This window comes from Sylvia atricapilla, chromosome 10 (assembly GCF_009819655.1).
Source record: "Sylvia atricapilla isolate bSylAtr1 chromosome 10, bSylAtr1.pri, whole genome shotgun sequence".
NCBI lineage: Eukaryota > Metazoa > Chordata > Aves > Passeriformes > Sylviidae > Sylvia > Sylvia atricapilla.
Genome location: NC_089149.1, coordinates 19,245,822 through 19,267,400, shown reverse-complemented (window position 1 = coordinate 19,267,400; position 21,579 = coordinate 19,245,822). Strand labels below are relative to the sequence as shown.

At 43.8% G+C, this 21,579-nt stretch overlaps 1 protein-coding gene and 2 non-coding genes across 8 annotated transcripts; all 3 read right to left on the bottom strand.

The window, feature by feature from the left end:
- Window positions 1-65: 65 nt before the first annotated feature.
- On the bottom strand, window positions 66-21,579 carry ATG16L1 (autophagy related 16 like 1). 6 transcript variants are annotated; one of them, XM_066326225.1, is made up of 19 exons: window positions 20,932-21,579; window positions 19,843-19,936; window positions 17,515-17,620; window positions 15,946-16,019; window positions 15,509-15,760; window positions 14,585-14,650; window positions 12,302-12,388; window positions 11,501-11,557; window positions 11,254-11,301; window positions 10,459-10,561; window positions 8,250-8,355; window positions 8,060-8,130; window positions 6,517-6,588; window positions 4,468-4,588; window positions 3,536-3,641; window positions 2,865-3,014; window positions 2,395-2,442; window positions 1,929-2,030; window positions 66-1,525 (listed from the first exon to the last, which is right to left on the bottom strand). In XM_066326225.1, the coding sequence occupies exons 1-19, from the start codon at window positions 21,044-21,046 to the stop codon at window positions 1,432-1,434; spliced, it is 1,872 nt and encodes a 623-aa protein (XP_066182322.1). In that variant the 5' UTR covers window positions 21,047-21,579; the 3' UTR covers window positions 66-1,431. The 6 variants fall into 6 exon arrangements, with proteins under 6 accessions (XP_066182322.1, XP_066182321.1, XP_066182323.1 ...); XM_066326224.1 differs by having other exon boundaries at window positions 12,302-12,391; window positions 20,932-21,578; XM_066326226.1 differs by lacking the exon at window positions 11,254-11,301 and having other exon boundaries at window positions 12,302-12,391; window positions 20,932-21,578.
- LOC136365830 (small Cajal body-specific RNA 6) lies at window positions 7,443-7,705 on the bottom strand. Its single transcript, XR_010744431.1, has one exon. It is a non-coding gene; the product is annotated as a small Cajal body-specific RNA 6 (non-coding RNA).
- Window positions 9,977-10,249, bottom strand: LOC136365831 (small Cajal body-specific RNA 6). The gene has a single exon (XR_010744432.1). It is a non-coding gene; the product is annotated as a small Cajal body-specific RNA 6 (non-coding RNA).

Sequence of the window (21,579 nt, the reverse complement as noted above, 5' to 3'; positions counted from 1 at the left end):
GTCTCCACACTCATTCCAAACAAGATCTCAAACACAGATGCACAAAGAAATAAATCAGAGCAGTGTGGGGTTTTAAAAGCAGAACACAGGTTTATTTACAATCAAGTTCTTATGGGCAGCTGAATAAATAAAAATTTTGCCCCATATACTCTACCTCCCCTCTGCAGGAAGTGTCTGAATGAAAGGCTGGGTTACTGGGAGCCTGTCAGAGTAGGTCCCCCAACCCAGCCCCTCCAAAGAACACACTTCCACAGTAAAACACTATCGGGAAAGAAGAAAATAAAGTGCAAATAAAAAGGCAATAAAACGCTGGTGGCTTGTCTTGAGGCCCAGATGATGTGGAAAGGTTTGGCTGGATAAAGATATGCCAGGCAGCTCACACTCAGTCACATCATGGTTTGGGGTGCCAGAACAGGGACAGAGCTAAGACACTGCTCGGTACCACAGAGGGCTCCAGCGCAAATGGGAATATTGCACGTGTGCTCAAGAATGGGGCAAGTGGCCTGGAATTGCCAGCACCAAAACAATGGATTTGGGATTTGATGCCACTGCTCCCCTGTGTACTGACAGCCGCCAGGACAGGACGGATGAACAGAAAAAGGGACCAAACATCTGTACTCCAGGACTGAAGTCACAGGACTACTACATTCCTCATCACCGCAGCACCTCAACAAGCTTAGCTCTCTCCTCACACCCAGTAACCGAACTGCCTGTGGTATAAAAAGATTAAAAACCTATTTTGTGGTGCCCAAGTTGCTGAAGGGCATTTCAACACAAGGGTGCAGAAGTCCTGAAGAACAGACCGTTGCCTCAAGAACCGATACACAGAGTTCACATGACAGTGCTGGAGAGCCTGTGCCAGGATCAGAACAGATCCAAACTGAGTTGATGACTCAAAGGCAGAGCTGTCAGAGCCATAGGAGACTCTCTTTAAAAGCTGTTCCAACACTTCAAACTGCCTAGGACGTGCTTCTTCTAACCCCATGCCTGAACTAGGCCACCAGAACAGAACACAGGAGACAGGACATGCTTTAAGTCAGCATACACAATGACTTCTTTCCAAAGTTTCCACCTCAGAAGTGCTGTAGATACATTTGTGTGACAGGGTATTTGGCACAGCTGTCTGGTGAGGAATCCCACTAGTATCTTCAGCCCCACGTGGTGCATAGATACTGCAAGTAAAGGCATGACTAAGTAGCATTCTCCATCTACAACAGCTAATCCCATTCTGAGTCCGAGTGCCACAGTGCAGTTATGGCCGTGAGAAGTCTCTGACTCAGGCTCCTTTCTCCATTGCTTTAGAACTTCCCTCTGGAAAGCAAAGCCCTTGTGCTTGTCAATATCCTGACTCTGGATGGATCTGGGCTCGGGTCTCCATGCTGTGCAGCCACGGACCAGCACCACCACACACAGCCTTCCACTCTCTGTCAGTCAAAACTCAGACCACAGCACAGCCTTGTTTCCTTTGTCCACACTGACCACGTGGGCACCCGCTGGCGACCACGTCACTGCATTGATAGAAGAACTGAAAGGGAAGGCAACAGTAAGTTTACAAGAAAGCTGAATTCCAACAACAGCACTTAGCACTGGAATGAAACACTAAAATACTCTCATTACCAATTAAAAAAAAGCCCCACTTTCTTACATCTCAAGAGACCTGGGTTTTTAATTAGCCTGAGACAGGTACAATTTGTTCAAAATATATTGAACGCACTTTATTAGAATCATCTCAGTTTAGCAAGATAACAACAGCAAATCTAATCTAATTCAATCTAGAGAATACTGCCATGAATCCACAAAGACTTTGCATATTAATAATTCTCACATGCCAATAAAAGTTGCAAAGCTGTACAGCTCCAACTTTTTGATAGCTCAGCAAGATCCACAACACAGATCCCCATCTAGGCTGCATGTCCCACTTCCCTCACCTGTGATGCTTGGCAAGCGTCCTCTCCAATTTCCCAGTAAGCACATTCCAGATGTAGAGGGCCCCATCAGCTGAGCCAGCAGCCACATAGTTACCATCAGGGCTGTGAGATCAGACCAGGTGCAGAGGGCAAAGAACAATTTTCAAGTCAGCAATTTTCAGCACACATCATTCCACCCACAAGTTCCTAAGCAAGCAGCTTGGCATTAAATAGTTTTTTAGGAATTATGTGTTATCACCTGCTAATACCAAGAGGTGCAAGCACTTTGATCCAATGTCTTGGAAATGCTCTGATTTCAATATTTACAGATATGTCCCGGCTTGACCAAGAGGTAACCTTGGACAAATTACTAGCTTTGCCCCAGTTTTTCTAGCTCTAACTGGGGACCAGTGCAACCAAGCATCAGGAGTCACTCAGTTCAGCTGGGGAAAGGTTCATTAGGTACCTTTTTTGTGTCTGACCTTACCTGAACACAACTCTTGTCCAGTCAGAGCCACATTTGAATCCCTGGGCACTGGAAAGTTAGAATCAAATAACTGTTAATGCATTTATGAGAAGACAATGAGAACTCAATTACAAGAAGACAACTTACTGAAGACAATATTAAGGATTTCTGCATGGTTCAGAATAAACTCCAGCATCCCTTTATACCAATTCATGTTTCTCATACACCCTTCTCTCAATGGCACCTGAAGGAAATTCTTTCCTTTAGAACACAGCCTTCTAAGCCAAGCTGCCTTCTTTAAAGAGAAACATGAGAAGATCCATTAGAGAAGATCTTTGCTGTTTCTAGACATTCTAGAGAACTTTGCCATGTAGAAAAAGAAGTGAGGATGCTGCTCTCTTCACAGAGTCCTGAAAACCACTCCAGCACTGAGGGTAACCCACAGTACAGGGTCCTGAAATTCAGAGTGTTCTGGTGAAGAATACACTCACCTGAATGTCTGCTTGACAGCACCGACCCGCAGATCAATGATCTTGAGTAGATCATCACGGGAACAGGTCAGAAGTTCTGTTCGCTCCGGGTTCAGGTCCAGAGCTGTGATTCTTCCAAGCAACTCCAGTTCTTTTACAATGCTTTCGGTCCTAAAGACAGAAAGAAGGGGAAGAAAGAAAAGAAACAGGGAAGGAAAAAAGAAAGCCGTGAACTAGGGTCCAGAAGCCAAACCAGTGCATCAAAACTTTGACTTGTCCCAGTGTGGAAGGTAAGAAAAAGAATTACTGGTTTATTCTGACATTTTCTTACTTTCCCAAGCTAGATCCTACCTTGTGGATAACATTTCCAGCAAATAGTTAAGACACTACTTTCCTCACCACCTTAGCCTAGAACAGCAAGCACTGACCAATGAAAAATATTTACCAGCAACCAGGCTGTCTTTTTAGAAAAGAAATGGCATCCCCCCCACCAAAAAAACCCACAACAAAACAACAAAAAAAAAACCTATAATACCAAACAGCACAGAAGTAGTAATGAAAGTCTCTTTCATTTGCCACTTTTTTAACAGTCTCCCCAGCTGCCAAGCTCAGAAGAGCTCCCTATTTCAGATTAACCTGACAGCAAACCCATAACTACTCCTACACCATAAGCTCTCCTACAATAATTTTACCTGATGTCCCAGAAACGAATTTTCTTATCAAAATGTCCACTCATTACACACTGCTCAGTACACACGATGTCGTTGCAGCTAGATCCTGCAAACACTGTTTTTATACCTAAAAAGGAGAAACCGATGGTGATACACTTAAATTCACATTGTCCAAACTGATGGAAATTGAGACAGAAACCAATCCCTAAACCCTCCTGGCCCTGCCATACAGTGGCCACACAGAGCAGGGTACTGGCACAGGGTAAACTGACTTAAAATAATCCTGATTAAGTCTTCAACCTCTCTGCCCTTCTCAATCTCTTTTGCTGGGACTTTAAATGACAGCCACATCACTTCCACTTCATATTTAGCCAGCTATAATTTGCTACTGTTAAACAACATGAATCTGTCTCCTTGACCTATGTTTGCAATTCAGGTATCAAGGTAACTTTGAATCTCAAATGCTCTCTCAGCGCAAGCAGGTTTAAGAGCCCCCAGTGGGAGAAGAACAAAGGAAATAAGGTATTTCTCACAAAGAAAAGCCTGGATCCTAGCAATTCCTTCATTTGAGATGCTGAAATTTTCAGTATGTTTCCAAGAGACACTTCCATCCACCCACCTCAGGGTTAAAAACCTGGCCAGGCTCCAAGTTTTTAGTGGAAGACTAAAATACCCATTCCCAGACTGGTAAACAAAGAACACTCCCAAAACCAGCTGCTCTTAGTGTAATAGCATTAACAGTGCTTCCTGCATACACAGGATTTCTTATTCCAGGTAATACAGGCAGAAAGAATTCAGTTATTTAAAGAATAACAAAAAAAACGGGATGCCTGTTAGCTTTTTCCATTTTTATACTGGCAAAAAGATTCAATAATTGATCTGACACTAGACTGCCATGAGCATTCAGCAGAAGCACAAAACATGGATGAAAAGCAGAAATTAGGCTTCCTTACAAACTTTGCTGCGGAGGTCCCAGAGCTTGAGGGTCCGGTCGTGACTTCCCGAAACAATCCGTGCATTGTCCAGCAAGAACTTGGCTGACAGAACTTTACCACTGTGACCTGTCAGGGTGTGCTGGGGACAGGAGATTGACATGGTGAAAATGAGTATCTCCACCTGCTCCAAGTGTAATTTGCATGTCTCCTGCATTGCTTGGCAGAAAAAACATCTATTACAGTCAAACAGAAATCACCATTGAGTAGGAGTGTTAATTATCAGAGTCCAGCCTTGAACTGGGAAACACAAGTCATCTTTTGCTGCAGTTTCTCCAGTTACTCAGGAACTTGTCAGCTCCTTCCTCAACAATCTGTACATCGACATTTCATGGACAGATGGCAACTCCAACACAGCCTTGCAGGACATACCAATGACAAGGGGTTAAAGTGTGCTGAAAATGGAAATTGAGCCTTTCTGCTTTCATATAGAGCTTCCTGAAGGACAGAACAGGGTATCAAGTCTCAACTGTTATTACATCTTAAAGCCTGAAAGCTGAGACAACCAGGGATTTCAGAAAAACTCTCTACAGCAGCTTCTCTAAGTGCAGAGGGAGGCTCCCTGGGGCTGAGAACATCAACCACATTCACTTAGAATTGCTCAACATCTACATACTAAATCACAGAACAGACAGTGAATTACTAAAGTAAGAGTTATGAAAAACAAGACAGAAATCTTTGTAGATAGATTTTTAAAATACTCAACGGAGTATCAAATTACACAAAGCAATCTGGGTTTGGATAAACACAAAATAAAAACCCTTAAGAATGGAAAGAAATGGAAGTTGGGGGGAAAAAAACCAAATCTGATACACAAAACATCATCCCAAAAATACCACCTTGCCTTTATAAAGAAATACCAATTCCAGCAAGAAGCATCTATCTTCCACTCTCCATCTCTCTCCTGCCCTTGCTGCACAGACATGACATACAGGTATCTGCATTTAGGCAGGGAGTTTTGGCAAAGTTTATAGTGTTTACTTCCTCCTGTTCACGTGCACGCCATGAAAAGTCCACAGTGCTCACACTTGAAACAGAGGGCACTATTTAATCTCAGCAAACAATGAATGCACTCCAAAGAATTACAGGAAGATTATGAGAATGTTTGCAGATGTAACTAACCTTTTGTAGTAATCTATGTCTGCTAAACTTGTTTTCACTGTAATTCATATCCAATAGCAAGTTCTGCAGCCAGGGAGAAAGTGTGAAAGAACTGATACTCTTCACTTTCCTGAGATTTGACATCTCCACACTGACAACTACCCAATGAATTACAGTACATCTGTTGGTTATAACCAACATTGAAATGTCAGAAGATTTGAATGTCAAAGTAGCATCTTACTAAAATAAAAAATTGAGGAAAAGTGTACATAGGAAATGACAATTAAACAAAGCTCTTGGAAAGCCATGAAACTTTTATTTCGATCTATCAAAGGATTATTTTCAAATCAGAGACAATTGTTAGAGAAGAATATGAGTACGAAGTATTTGGTAGGAGAGGAGGAACCTTTCAAAAGACATTGAGGATGATGTCCAACATGCTGAGGCTTGCTGCCTTGGACAGCAGGCAGAGGGCTCCCCTCCAAGAATGCTGCTCCTGAATTGCAACAAAGTCCTGCTTTGTCTTCCACAAAGCCCTTTTCAGCAGCCTGTCCTTTGAGAGAGGCTGAAACATTGAGGTGGTTCTCCATAAATCATAAGAAGCATTTAAAGTTCCCCAGAGGGGTAGACAAAAGTGTACACACACTTTATGTGGCAAGGTTTTTCTAGGGAGGATGTTGTATTGGGAAAATGCACAGTAACAGGAGCTTCCTGCAAGGCTGTGTGGAGATCAACACTGTATTTTAGGTCTTGCTGTGAAGACTTTCAAGAGATAAAGAACTGCTCAACAAAAAGAACTATTAAAGAGTCTGTAAATGCCCAACTTCTAAAATTGCCATGTCTCCATTAGAAAAACTGGGAATACAACACAGAAATAACCTGTGCACTGCTTTGCCTCACAAGACTCACCCGTAATCGATTGTCATCAACAGTCCAGATTCTGCTGGCAAAGTCATTTGAAGCTGCTAAGAGGTAAGAACCCTGTGAACACAAGATTCCTTTAAAATTCCTTCTGCTAGTCAATATGCAAACCAAATTCAAATATTTCCAATAAACCATTAAAACCGTATTAATGCTATTTTATCAAAGGAAAAAGGGAATAAAGCGAAAACCACAGTTGCAAATGCCAGTATCGAAAGCTAATGTAACCCTTCCCAAAGGGTTACACCACCTGCTTCTCACCTAAGTGGGAGGGTTTCTAGAATCACAGCTACAGACGATAATAAGAATAGTGTATATCAATTATAACAATAACCAGACCAGAAAAAGTTCATCTTTCCCTTTGGCCACAGTGAGAAAATGGATTCTAGTTTACCCTCATCTGTTGTGGAGCAGTTTCCTCCTCTTTTTTCTTTTTTTCCAGAGGAAAAAAGCCCTGCATCATCTACTCCCACTGCTTAGAAAGGTCTCAGAGTGGAATTAGCCTGATTTTTGCCATTTCCAACAAAATTCTAGCATTTTAAGCAAAGATTTAAAAAATGAAATCTGCCTCAGGAGAGAGAAATCAACATGTTCATGGCTTTAGGCTTAGGGCTCCCATAAGTCACCCATGATGGAGAATGGCCACCACGAAATTCATGCTTGCACTCTCCTGTCCATCACAAAAGACTTTCCCGAATCCTGCTAATCCTTCAGCATCTCACCCAGGCAATTCTCACTGCAAATGTGTTCAAGCAACCTGCCAAACCTCAAGACTAGTTTCTCCTGCAGATTAACAGCACATCTCTAATGAACTGGTCAGTGTCCAAAAGAAGGATCCTCTTGGGTGCGCATCATAATTTAGCATGTAGAATCACCAAATGGCAGAAATTGTATCAGCTTTGTGCTATGGAAGAGGTCTCAGCAGAAAAGTCAGATCACATGTCCAGTTAGACCAATCCAAGACCCCAAACTCCTTCAGGCAGGACTGTTGGATGCTGATCCCAGTCATGTCTCTGCTGCTCCAGGAGAACATGACCTGAGCACATCTCACACTGTCAGCAAACACTCTGCCAGCCACAACATTGCTGTGCCGTGGCTGGGGAGAAACTGCTGGGAGAAGTGGGCATGGAACTGCAAGTCTTGGGATAATCAGACCTTTTACTATTCATCACAGACCTCAGGAAAGCACTTACAGTAAAAAACCTTTACAAAAATAAAGCCTCAGTGTATTTGCTTCTTCTGTTATGCCAGCTTCAGTGGAAAGCTGATTTCTTACTTTAAACAAAAATCCGTAACAGCCAATGTCTGAGCTGCATATCATGATCTGAATCATAAACCAAGGATCAGAATTACAGACTGCATCCTATCAAATAAAGGTATTTTGTAAAATTTTAACTACATTCAGTTACTTTCATGTTTTAACCCATTTCTTAAGTAACTTCTCAATTAGAACGGAAACAATGGTAGAAAACAACATAATTCCATTAAATTATTCCCACTTATGAACAGTAGATATTGCACAGATACTCACAGCACTATCAAATTCTATGCTTGTAATCCCAGCATTACTGCCAGAGAGGGAACCTTTGGGCTCACACCTATCTGCACAGAGAAAGATGAACAAAAACTTGAGCAATGGATTAGAACAGAAGTTGACACAAAGTGACCCATAATATGAGTTTATTTAGCATCCCACCATACCCTAAAGCAAAAAAGTTTACCTCCCAAGACTTCCCAAAGCTTAACCCTCCGGTCCATGCCTCCTGTAGCCAGTAACCGGGAGCCGGGGCTGAACTGCACTGCATTCACCTCCCCATCATGTGCATCCTGAGCAGGGCAAGGAACAGAACAGCCACCCAAAAGGGAATTAGCACACACCCAGAACCCACAGATCAGAAAACTACAGAAATTAAAGGTTACACAGAATCACAGCTGTGCATCTTTCAGCAGCACATGGGAAGTAAAGCCACAGACTGAAACTCTGCTGTGGCTGATGGGGTACAGACAGCAAAAAGGCTGACTCTTATCTGAAGAAAAAACAAAGGTGCATCAATAAAAACAGGAGCAAGGACTCAGCAGCAATAATAAAGTACCAAAAGCCTTACAATGCTTCCTAAGCTTAGGCCCTTAAGTCACATCAGAAAAAAAACAAACAAAACAAAAAACAAAATAACAAAACAAAACAACAACAACAACAACAACAACAAAAAAAAAAAAAAAAAAAAAAAAAAAAAAAAAAAAAAAAAAAAACACCCCAAGGAAAGGACAGGACAAGAAACAGTAACAGGTGATGTGCTGTAGAAGGAAAGTAACTTTTCATTTCTCCATCTACAGACAGCCATGGAAGATGATCCAATCAGTTCATGCAACCATGGAACAATCAAGCCAGGCTTGAGTTAAGCAGGTCTGCTAGGAAACAGCACAGCAGCTGCACTGCATTCACTGGGTGTGTTGGTGATTATGCAGGACAAGTGTGACAGCACCTGATTGCCTAGGACTTGGGCTTAGGCTGCCCCTCCTCTCTGCAGATGCACTGACTCTCCAGCATCCCTTCTCACAGCTTAATGTTCTGAATTCTTGAACTTTTAAAATCTATGGGTTTTAAGATTCATTCAGTTTTTATTCCTCTATTCATTTCACAGCTTTACACAACTTACTCACACAGTATTACCACCACCATCTTAATTATTTTTTAAATATTTTCAGTAACTGCTCTTTCAAAACCAGCTTTTCTGGAGACTTGTATTTTTACAGAACTTGTTGTTTGAATGTGGTCCATCAGTTCATATTTAAGGCTAATCACATCTCCAATCTGATCTTTCTGCAAATGCAGAGGTGCCATTCACAACAAAACTGGTGAAAAGCCTTGCCTAGAAGCTACACATGGGAATGATTCCTCAAGTGACTGCCTTTTCCATCTCCTACTTGCCTCTCCAAAGGTGGGCCCAGTCTGCTCCCTGCATTTGCCAAACCTCTGCCACAGAGCCCTTGCACTAATTCCTGGAATGCTCTGCCAGGCCTAGATATGTCTTGACCCTCCAACCTGGACTCAAAACATTGGAGCCAAAGCCTAACACCTCCTCCCCTGATGGCCCCTATTCAAGCCAGCTCCAGCTGCCATTTCAGTCCTGAAATGTCACCTATTCTCATAAGAGGTGACATGGTTACTCCTTCCATCCACAACTTCCACTACAGAATATGGTAACAGGGCAGGCAAGAATATACATGTTTCACTGCTGCAATGAGATACACTGTTACTCTGGATGAAGAAAATAAGTCTTTTAACATCTATAAAAAATTCATATCCAGCTCTGGAGTGCCCAAGAAAGCTCCAGAGACATGTTCAAACAAGCAGCTGCATTACAAGACAACTTCCTTTCAGTCACAAGACAATGCTCTGCACAGAACCTTAAGTTTAGCTTTCTGAGGCTAAAGAACACATAAAGGAGGTCTCAGCTTGAAAACCTTTGATCATGCACAGCAATTGAGGACACCTCATTACCATGAGCTCCTCTTCACCAGATTTGTTGGATTACATTTGGTGCCACAACTCCCTTTACTGTGGAGAACTGGAACTGAATTAATCCCAAACTGTCAGCAGTCTCTTCCTCCATCACAGCTCTACTATGGCATGATAGAATACAGGGACTGCTGGGAGCCAAGGGGGTAATAAGGTGGAATTTCCCTGTGCCCTCAGAAAACTTTTTTGTCATCATCGACCTCAGTAAGACAGACATCAAGCACACTGGCTCTGAGAAACATTTGGGCTAAGAATTAAATGGAATTAATGCTTCTACCAAACCAAGAATTCGTTCCTGTTCGCCAGTGCTAATAGTAAGACTCTCAGCATATCAGTCCCCACACAGAGGATTCTCTTCCTCCAAAACCAGAACAAAGAACGGCAGAGCAGAGAATTCCTTCTGTACTCACAAAGACACATATGGCAGTAGTGGGCACTCTCACTTCTTTACTGGCACCTGGATGTGGCTCTGCATTATCTTGGGGTGCAGGGAATGAGGACAGAGAACGCCTCCTGAGATGAAACAAAGCAGAAACATTTTAAAATGAGAAATGAACACTGTTTCTCTGTAGTTCATCCTGGTCTATACCTGTCAATTAACTACTCTGTACAGAAAGTAAAAAAAAAATGGGGGAAGGTGCTTTCAACGTCTTTTTTTATCCCATCTTTCAAAAATTACATTTATCGTGTAACACTATATTCACTTGTGGCTTTAGATACTTCACAGTTCACCACATAAGTTACCTGAACTGATTACTGACCTCATTTTGGAGCAGCGTTTTAATGTTTTCAATAGGAAGAGAAACATGGGACTGGCTGCAGCTCCATCTTTATGTCCAGTAAGACTCAACACCATTTCAGCACTACACTCTAGGCAGCAAAATGCTCTGTTGCAAAGCTTGGGCTGCTCAATTTAAGCAAAGACAGCCACCTACTGCAGAGCTTAGGTGTCCACTCTAGACACTAAGCACAGAACCCAATGACTTATTTTAAATAACCCTAGTAGAGGAGTAAAGTGCAGTGGAAAGTAAGAGCAAACCCCATGTATTCTCTCCACAAAGAGGGGTTCATTGCCTCTCTCACTGTAGATAGTTTCTAGCCAAAGTTATCAACTGCAGAATCTAATCAGCACAATGCAGCTGTGTTCCATGTTACTTCAATGGAATACAATCACATGCTGGACTAAGAGCGGATAATGTTTTCACCTGGCAGTATCAGAAGACTGATGTCCCAAAAGGGGAGACTCAGACAGACTGGAGGGAAAGGTCAGAGGTCAGCACACGGCAAGATGGAAGAAACAGGAAGTTGAGGAGAACGAAAAAGAAAAAAAAAAGAAAGGCAGAAGCTAGAAGGAAGGCTGAAAACATTTGTTCACATTCCCTGCATCACCAAGATTTTGGTGTACATTGAAACCAATAAATAAAACAAGGAGGTGAAAGTGTTCTAACCTACCCAAAGATATTACTGATAGAGTCCAGAAGGCCTCCAGCTGGCTGGGAGAGTCGCTTACTGAAGGAGGGGAGGACAGGTTTAAACCTTGTGAATAGCTTCTCCACATAAAGATCAATACAAACACATTTCATAGCAACATGTCTCTGGAAAGACTCCCTCCCCTCAGACCCAGCCCAGAGACAGAGAACACCAAGGCAGGCATCAGTGCAAAAGTCATCAGTAACTACAACTCAGAACACATTCTGTGGGTGAAATTTCTTCAATGTCCCTCAACCTCACCCTGTGAATTGCTGGGTTTAGGTAGAACAGCCTACCAAGTCTGAAGTTTCAATCAAATTACTCCATGATCTCACATAACTACCTCTTACTTTCCACTCACTGCTATTTTAGAGAAAGAACAAGATTTTATCTAGGTGAAGATTATTTTCAGCATTTCAGATAAACCTAGCTATTTGCAAAGTCACATTGATATCTTGTAAAGTAATGGAGGCATAAAACAACAGGCATTGTAACACCCATGTTATTAACTACATTGTTTTTAAACATTTGTTTTAAAGATTAAACAAAGATTTTTCAGGCACTAGGGTAATTTAGTTAAAACAGCAAAGGAAAACCAGCACATCTAAAGCATGGCAACAGAGAACACAACACATGAGGTTCCTACTGCTCTGGCAGTAGCCTAAACTGTGTTCCACCTACAGGCAACTAGAAACCCAAGTTCCATTCCCAACAGTGCTCCAGCTCTGCCATGCCCCTTGCAGTCCCTCAGTGACATGCTACAGGAGTCTGTTGGTCACAAACCTGGATGTCCGGCTCACTGCTCGCACTGGAGAGGTTTCCTCAGCTGTGTCAGAGGTCTCATCTGCAAGCACTTCAATATCATCATCCCTGCTGAAGTGAGAGAAAACACCTCCTTTTCAGTCAGCCACCGACAGCATCAACTGACTGGATGGCACTGTTCCAGGGCCTGTCAGTGTCCATGCCCACAGCAACCCAGGTTCATGGAGCTGTAGCAACACACAGGTAGACCCACATAACACACACTGACACAACTGCCACTGCCAGAGATGTAACTCAACACACAGTGTCTGAACAGATACAGACAGCAACTAAATTTCAGGTTTTCCCTTTCCAGCTGCCAATTCCACTTCACTGACAGCAGGGATGGATTTCCACATCCCTATTTCTGGTTTTAGACCTCTTTTTCAGATTCTCTTTACCACAGGAACCCTATTTTAGCCTGTAGCACTAACTACATACAGCATTGTAGCAACCCAACGCACGGAGGAGCAAGGCTTCATTACAGAGTGAATGATATTTGCTGGAACAGTTAAAGAACAAAAACTTGAGTTACTGCAACACCAGGTATATGTGATATCCTTTTTGCTGTTTCAAAAAAAGCAGGTGTTAAAAAAAGCACAAGAGGTTGACTGAATTTTCCTGCTTCATCTACACCAAAGATACCCTGATACTTTCTACACTCTTGTACTTCAGGTGCTGCACCATTAAGTGTGAGAGCTGTTTTTGTTCGCTCCATTAAAGTGTTGGTGGTCAACTGAACACAAGTGTGAGGTTCCAATCCATGTACAATTAATTAATCCAGCTAAATTACTTAGCTAATGCTGAAGATTTCCCCCCATTAGTCACCACGGGCTCTGACAGCCTGGTATTTTTTCCTTCAATGATGATTTTCCTCCACTACTAATTCTGCAGGACAAACTATTTTTAAACACGCTTTACTAAGCTAATGGCATTTGACTGAAGAGAAGTTTAAATTCAGTATTTAACCAATGTATGCCATCAGATAACACTCAGCTGCAAACACATTTAAAAAGACAAAACCATTTCTAATCCCTCATTTCAGAACATGGCTGCATTTTCAATTCTAAGATTTGGGAGGAGCGAATACATGAAAAGACTACGGAAAATATGTTCTCTGATTGAATGTATTAGGCTGGTGTTTCAGTAAAATACTATCAAGTTCTGCCAATATTTATTTTTTAAAAATCTAAAATTTCTGCTATTAAAACTACGTGTAGCAAAAGAACTTTCCATGTTAACATTGTATTTTTAAGAAAATATACACCAGGGCACAGCCCCTGAAATGGTTTTTCCCTTCAGAAAGCAGCACATTTACACAACACAAGCCCTCTCAAATTATAAAATCCTTGAGAAGAAATCAAAGCCATTTCTGAAGCAGAGTTTGAGCACTAAACAGAAGCAATTATGCTGTAGGGTGTCTCATACTCCCTTTCCCAGCCATTTACACAGCCCCCCTTCCAGAGGGATGCACTGCTTCCGTCCTATGCAAGGGCTTGCAGCAGAGCACTCCGTGTGACTCTGTTATGTGAACATAAAGAGAATCTGCAGAAAAAGCCTGCAGGTAGCTCTGGCACCCCTCAGCAGGGCCCAGGCACAGAGTATCAGATGCAGCTATTCTGGACCAGGCAAACACAAACACCCTGCTCAGCCCAGCTCAGAGCACCCACAGCTCCCACTGCCCACTTCAGCCACCTGACCCAACACCATCCAGAGCCAAACACAGCAGGGCAAGAACAAGGACTAGAGGGATTCTCATCAGCTTACCAGGTAAAGCACTCCACTTTTTTTCCCTTAGACAATAAATCCCTGCCAGTATGGAAGATATGTATTCTCACCCAGGTTCATTCACTTGGTACCTGTTCCTACAGGAAATTATTGAGCATGTTTGCAGTCTTACATTTTAAAACCCAGACATCTCCAGAGTAATTGTTTCATGACTTCACTGTCTCAATGAAAAATCATGTTAAAGACTGAAGAAGGTATGTATCTCAGCATAAAAACATATGTTATAATAACATCTATTGGCCATATGAAGCATTCCTGGGACTTTCAGTCCAAACATCTATTTTCAGTCCTAAAAGAGCTCCTTCTTCTGTAAGTTCAGGTCGGGAGAATTACTGCACATTTCTGACTTGACACAAGAAGTTCAAACACTCTCTACATCACCCAATTTAGGACTAACAAAGATACTATTTATCAAGCATCTGCATAAACCTGAGGCATAAACTGATGAAAGAGACTCTATAAATCAAAACTGCTTACGGTTCAACAGGCAAGGGCTCTTTGGCAGCTTCTGCCAGCTCCTTCTGCAGCCTGGCCTGGCGTCTCCTAAGAAAGAGAATCCAAGGTTAGTAAAAAAGAAAAACAACATTTCCTTAATCCCATTCCAAAGGCTACCCTGCACAGTTTTAATGGGCTTCCTAAAATTAAAAATCAGTCCCCTGCTCTAATTTTCTCCTGCTTTTCAAGATACTCCAAGCAGGGGAGGCAGTTTTCTTACTGTGAGCACCAAAGATAAGATCCCTCAAGTGAGGCAGTGAGGCAGCAACGTGAACCTACGGCCCTTTATGATCCATATGAATTATGCATTAGTTTGCAGGGCAAGAACTTGCCAAAATAATGATTTTGTTAGTAAATCTAATACAAAACTGCCAGCTACTGTGGACTAGTAACATAGGTCAGTCTCCAGGTATATTTAGCTAGCAAGTAAGCTGAAACAATTCAGAAGAAAAATCATTTTGCAAGGAAAGAAAGCCATACAAACTACTCTTGCAATAAGTTTTACATAGGTCAGTCTCATAGCAGATGCTCATTCTAGAGGAATGCAGAAAACACTGAAGTTAGTCAAGTCAAAAAAGTACAAAACTAGTGCAGTATAAGATGCCATATGAACAAGAGAAGTCCAAATCTAATACAAAATCCCAAAGTTTTTATTTGATTTATGATCTTCAGCATACAGTTAAATGTTGCTGAAGAAGCAAAAGAACATGTTTTATTCATTAAAAGACAGGAATGTTTTCACAAAGTGTCAGTCTGTTGGCTGGAAAAAGAAACAGAAAGTTCTGGACTCCCACTGTGTTGCGCAAAAATGGAGATCTCAGAGGTCAAAACTAAATCTAGTTTTATCCTATGCACTCATAACTGAAAAATATATCAGTTTTATCAAACAGAGATCATGGATCTCACCTTGAATCCTTTTCATTTTCTGCATTCAAACGATTGGCTTCTTGCGCTTTCTCTGCCATCCAACGTGACACCAGCTCCTGGTTGTCTTCAGTAGTTTTCCTTAGTTTCTCCTCCAAGGCATTGAAGGTGATCTGGAGAGCATCATATTCATCTTTCAGTGTCTGATTAGCTCGCTCAAGATCTTGCAGTTTGCTACGCAATTCCTGGCACTCTGTTTCCAGTTCAGAAATCTTTTGCAAATACTCTGCAATCCTGGAATGTCAACAAAACACACAAAACCATGAGGACCTCCTCTGGGACCTGTGCCATCTTCCTTGTGCTGTTTGCACAATGCCTCACAAAGGCATTTTCAGCCCTGGGCTATAACTCCTAAAGAACGTTATTACTCCAATAAAGAACCCCACCAGAAGTCTGGTCACAGACAAAACAGTTCTTACTTGGCTTCATTCATCTGCATCTCTTTGTCCTTCTGCTGCATTTGGTTGTTCAGATCAATTACAGACTGGGCCAGCTGGGGAGAGGAGAAAATTGCATTACAAACTGCAGGGATGTCAGTGGATAACACATTGAACAGCCTTCAGTGCAAGCACAGACTAATCTAGCACTAAAAGCATGGATCACACATTTCAGGTCCTTTTTACCTGAAACCAGCTTTTACCTTTTTACCAGCTTTCTATGCAGATCTGCTACAGAGGTCCTTAAATTAGAGAATCCACTTAATCCAATTTCAAAAAAGAATCGTCAAAAATTGCTGTCCTTTGATGTCTCACTCTGTTCCCTCAAAAAGTTTAATTAATAGTCAGACCAAACAGAATGGATATTAGGAAGGAATTTCAGTAGTGGAAAAATCAATAGAGAAACTAAAAATTGTCAAGTACACAACAAACGAGTACTGACAAGCAAGAAACAAATCATCCTGTTATGGCCAGGACAGCCATTTCAGGAGACACACGGCTCACACTGTGAACACAGGTGCCACCAAGAGTTCTCACAGAGAAAGTTGCTGGTGGAGTGCCTGCAGAGCACAGGGAACAGAGAGGCAGAGGCCAGTGCTGCTGAGCTCAGCTGCCAGCTCATAGCTTACCTGGCAGCACAGCCTCAGCTGCCCAAGAAGAAGGAAAACTGATTCTTGGGAAGAGTGCCTGCCTGTGTAAGTGGTTTTAGGACAGCAGGCTGAGGGCAAAGAAAGTATTGTGAGTGCCCTGACCACTTGGTGCCCACCTCTGACAGAAAACAGTCTCCTCTTTGGAAAGCTCAGAATTCCTGACACTGGAGCTTCTCCACACCTCCAGTGGGATGTGATCAAAGAAGCATGATAGCATTTTCCAGGCCATTCACACCTTTTCCCTATGAAAGTGCGCAGTCCCATTCAGCTTCCTGACTCATTCCACTGCTGTACTTTTAAAAACCCAATTCTGCTGCTGAAATTCCATACCTCCTTGCCAAAAAAAAAACCCCAAAATACAAATCCAAGACCCCCTGGCTTCTCCTCTCTTCCAGGCCCAGGTACCATTGTAACAGAACTCCTGGGCTCTGAACCAGCACTTCCTTTCCAGCCCACCACTGTGGATCTTTCAATTTTGGCTGGTGCTCGTTTACATTGTCCACTGCCACAGAAGTGGTGCTGCAAGGGAGACCAGTGAAACCACACACAGCCCCCTATGCTCCACTCATTCTACGTCTTTTCGAGTTACTCGTGGTCATATACAGCTCTGGGGCCCAGATCAGTTCCCTCCTCCTCTAATACAACTAAAAACCTATTAATGAAGCAGAAAATTCAGCACTTAAAAATCATGCTATGCTGACAATGTAAGCTCTCATCTCCTGCTGACTGTATTACAGACCAGCTCATCTCTGGTTGATTTTAATCATCAAAAACTGGGGAAGCTTCAAAAGGCTCTAGATGAAAGGAGGAAGAAATGATGATTAATGAGCCTGGTAAAATCATGCTCAGGCTCCGAAAGGGCCACATATGGACCACAGAGAAGATAAGAAGACTCCCCAACCTCGCCACGTTTCTTGTGCAGCTCAGTCAGCTCTTCTTGGTGCTTAATCTTCAGCTGGGCCAGTTCCTGCAGCTGAGCATCATTCCATGTGCCATCATGTCCTGGGCTGCAAAGGACAGAGAAAAAGAAGAGATGTCCCAAACCAGAATCCAGTTGTTTCTGTGTCTTTGCCAGGGTCCAGACACTGCCTCCCTTGGATGCTCTGCACACCAGGGACACAGCTGATTTGTAACAAACCAAGCCACAGCTCAGTTCCACACCACGCACTCTTCACCAGCCAAAAGGCCATCACACAGGACTGGAAAGTTACATCTCCTGAGGACTAGATTCCCTTTTTGTGCATTTCTAAACCAGAATTCAAACTCCAACAGAAGATAACTACCCTCTGTTTAAAATTGCATGAAGATGACCGAGTCTTAAAGATACACTGTCTAAATTCTGGAGACACACGGCTCACGCTGTGAATTCAATTCAATTTGCAAGTATTTTACCACCCTGATTTGTTCTGGAGGGAGATGGTGAACCTTGCAGATGCGAGATGTCTGGAGAGGGTAGAGAATCAAAAGCCAAGAAAACCAAGGGAATATTCCCAGGCCCTTGGGATTACAGTCCCAGGTGTGACAAGTCATTTCTCCATTGGCCTAACTATACTCATTTTGTGCATAAGTTTTGAAGTGGCTACTAACTGTGTTTTTCAACACTATTACTGTGAGAAAATATTGAATTTTTACATTTATATCACCCTCTGTGCAAAACAACTACAGAGTTTTATCACTCATGTCTCTGATAGCACAGACACAGGAACAGAGAAAAGCATGCTTTTTAAAAGGCATATATAGACACACACTTTGAGCACTTTATCAGCTATATTTTGAATTACAACTTTTTAAAAAATAATAATTTTAACTTCAACATCGACAGCAGACAAACAGAAAAAAGTAATTGCATCCCTTTCTGCAATCATTTTGTGTTGTAACAGTCCAGGGGGAAACAGATAATCCATCCAAATGCCTGTACTGTGATATCAGTAACCTAATGCTCTTCTCAAAAAACACCAACCAACCCCTCACTGAATTAATGCTGCATTAACTGCATTTCCAAAAATTTCTGTGCAAACAGGAAACCAAGTCCTGTGGTAATATCCAACACATGCTATAGCTCCAGCCATGCTATAGCCAGAACTAGATACTATTCCTTGGCCTTAAGAGAAGTAAAAACACTTTTCATCAGCTATCTAGGATTAGAAAAGTAATTCTATTTCAAAGACCTGTCATATATTGAACACAGTATCAGAGTTCAGCTGAGTATTTACTTTCAGATGCTTTTGTTCTCGTCCACATTTAGTCCAGCCTCATCTTAGAGCTAGCATTCAGCCAGAACACGATTCCTGTAAACTGAAATGGTTCAAGACAACTGCAGCCATCAGAAAGCTTTTGGGAACTTCCACATGGGTGTTAACTCCAGCCTGCTGGAGCTTTGCCTGCAATTCCTGTAAACCCAGCAGCTTTTCTTTCTCTGCTATACTGATTTGCTTTGTATCCCAACTGGACACACTCATACAGTTCCCTGCTTTACGGGGGTTCTGGTTTCAGGACAAGAGCAAAAAGAACCTCAACAGTGGAAGCAATTCTCACAGATGTAGGAACTGTGAGCTCCTTGGCACTGCCTTCTCTTCAGGTACACTGAGGGCAGAGCTTGCCAGTGTTCACCTGTGGAACAGACAGGCTGCTCAAGGGACACTTCTGGCACATGGGTTTGCTACGCAGTCAAATGCCAGCAGAACCAGCACAACCCCTGCCTTCAGCACCAGAGAGCTACTCCCAGGTTAGGGAGGAAGCTTCCCAAGAAATCCTACTAAAACACAGGCACAAAACACCTTCCTTTTGGCATCTGGTGCATACTTACGACTGACACTTCACAATCACGGTTTACTTCTCTCCTTTCATGTGATGACACAGACTGAAGAAACCAAGCTATTAAACCATCCCATACTCATTAGGAAGAGCAGGTAAACACTGTGAGTGTTACAAGGCAAACAGACCAGGAGCAGCAGCTCATTGTGGTCCACCTCTGTTCCATGAGTTTGTGATAAACCAGCTTCCTCCCCAAACCTGGCCAGACCTTTCTGTGCTGCATACTTTAAACATTCTGAAACTTTATCACATGTTAGACACAGCTGTCAGTTATATTTACTCCAACAGAATTTCAGTTCCTTGTGTGCCAAGTCACTGTAGGGATCTGAGAGCTGCTTGTGTGAGGCATCAAACAGTGGTTTAGGTTACAAGGTGCACAACAGATACCTGCTGACAAAAAAGGAGTGTTACATACCTGATCTCATGTCTGCTCTGCATGTCATATTTTTCTGCTTGAAGCTTATCAGCCAGCACTGCATGAAGGTCTGACTTCTCCAGCAGCTTGTTATCTGCAGGAGCAAAAAGTGCACTTTAGACAACCAGAAAGCAAATCCAGATTCCCATATTCTCCTGCCTAGATCACTAGCTGTGATCTAGTGCCTTTAATTACTGTGACACAGCCAAATGCTACGCGAGCCTCCACCACATCAGTGTGTTCTCCCTTCTCTTTGATCTCAAGAGGTTAAGGTATCATCTACCCACATCTCCAGGAACTCCTCATCAGTCCAGATGCTGTGTGGGACTGCTGTCATGAAAGAGCGAGCAATGTGCTAAAACAGAGGGAGTTCAAAGTTCGGACTCTCACAGCTCCTCAAAGGACAGCAATGAAGAGAACAGGCCTGCCAGAGAGGCCAAACCTGGCTCTGCCGTTTGCTTTCCCCACAGTGTGTGGTACCCCCTCCAATCCTGACACAGCTGATGCAGGAGAGGGGCGGGCAGGAAAGCCCTGAACAGAGACTGCTGGCCCCTGGTAGCTCCAAATTTTACAAAAGACCACGAGCAAGGTCAATAGCACCATTGTTCTCGGTTCCACAAGCAACTGGGCAGGAATTGTGCAGACAATTCAGACATTCAATCACTGTCCAGGGCACAAAGAGCTTCAGCCTCTGAGAGAGCTGAAACAACTACATATTTTCCTCGACAAAGCAGAAATTCCAGCTTTCCTGTTATTACAGACACGTCCCACACAGTCTCGTGAAAAGGGCTCGGGCGAAGCCCCGGGGATGCTGTGCCCCCACGGCTTTCCCACTTTTGAGTAAGAGGAGGAATCCCAGAACGATTCGGGCAGGAAGGGAACACAGGGGTCACCAGATCCCACCTGCCTGATCAAGCAGGGTCATCCCACAGTACACGGCACTGGATAGAATCCAGCTCTGGAATACCTCCAGAGAAGAAGACTGCACACCCTCCCCACTGAGCAGAGTCTCCCTGCAGATACTGATGGGCATCGGTGTGGGAGAAGAGAAGCGCTACTTCGGCCGCGCCCCCGCCGGGCCCCGCTTACACTGAGCGATGATCTCCTCGAAAGCCTGGCGCTGCAGCCGGTCCCGCCGCCGCAGCTCCTCCGCGATGTGCCGCTTCCAGGGGGGGAACCCGGCGGCGCGCAGCCCCGACGCCATCTCCGCGGCAGGCCGGGCCGGAGCGGGCCAGGGCAGGCGGAGCGGGCGACTCGGGGGGCAGGGAGCCGGCGGGAGCGCGGGGAGGCGGCGGAGGCGGCGGAAGCCCCCTCAGAGCCAGGCCCGGGCCCGCGGCCGCGCCCCCACGCCCGCCATGGCGCCGCGCTACGTCAGGGGGCCTCGCGTCTGTCCGGCGCGTCGTGATGGCGACAGAGGCTGCCCTGCTGCTGCCTGACGCCGTCCGCCCGCTTCCGGCTCCGCCGACCCCGGCACCGGTGTCGCCAGGATGGAAAGCGCCGCCTGAGAGCGCGCTGCAAACACGGAGGAGAGGTCATCCTCGGGAGGGAAAACAAGCTCTTTCTGAGGCGGGGAGGTCCTCGCCATTTTGTGTCCTCCGCGCTGGCGCCATCTTGAGAGTGGCCCTGCCACCATCTTAAGAGGGGCCCTACTGCCACGTTGAGCGTGGCCCTGTCGCCATCTAGAAGTGGCTTTACCGGCATCTTGGGCGAGCCTGAGCCGCCATCTTGAGAGTGGCC

Bases quoted from the DNA above. Each gene is read 5' to 3' on its own strand.
- ATG16L1 (XM_066326224.1), bottom strand. From the start codon at position 21,046: ATGGCGTCGGGGCTGCGCGCCGCCGGGTTCCCCCCCTGGAAGCGGCAC. The intron at 8,356-10,458 runs GTGAGTACAGAA...TGCCCTGCTCAG, and splicing joins CTACTGCCATATGTGTCTTT to GATGCACATGATGGGGAGGT. The intron at 2,443-2,864 runs GTGAGTGTATTC...CTAACTTTCCAG, and splicing joins GCTGTCAAGCAGACATTCAG to TGCCCAGGGATTCAAATGTG.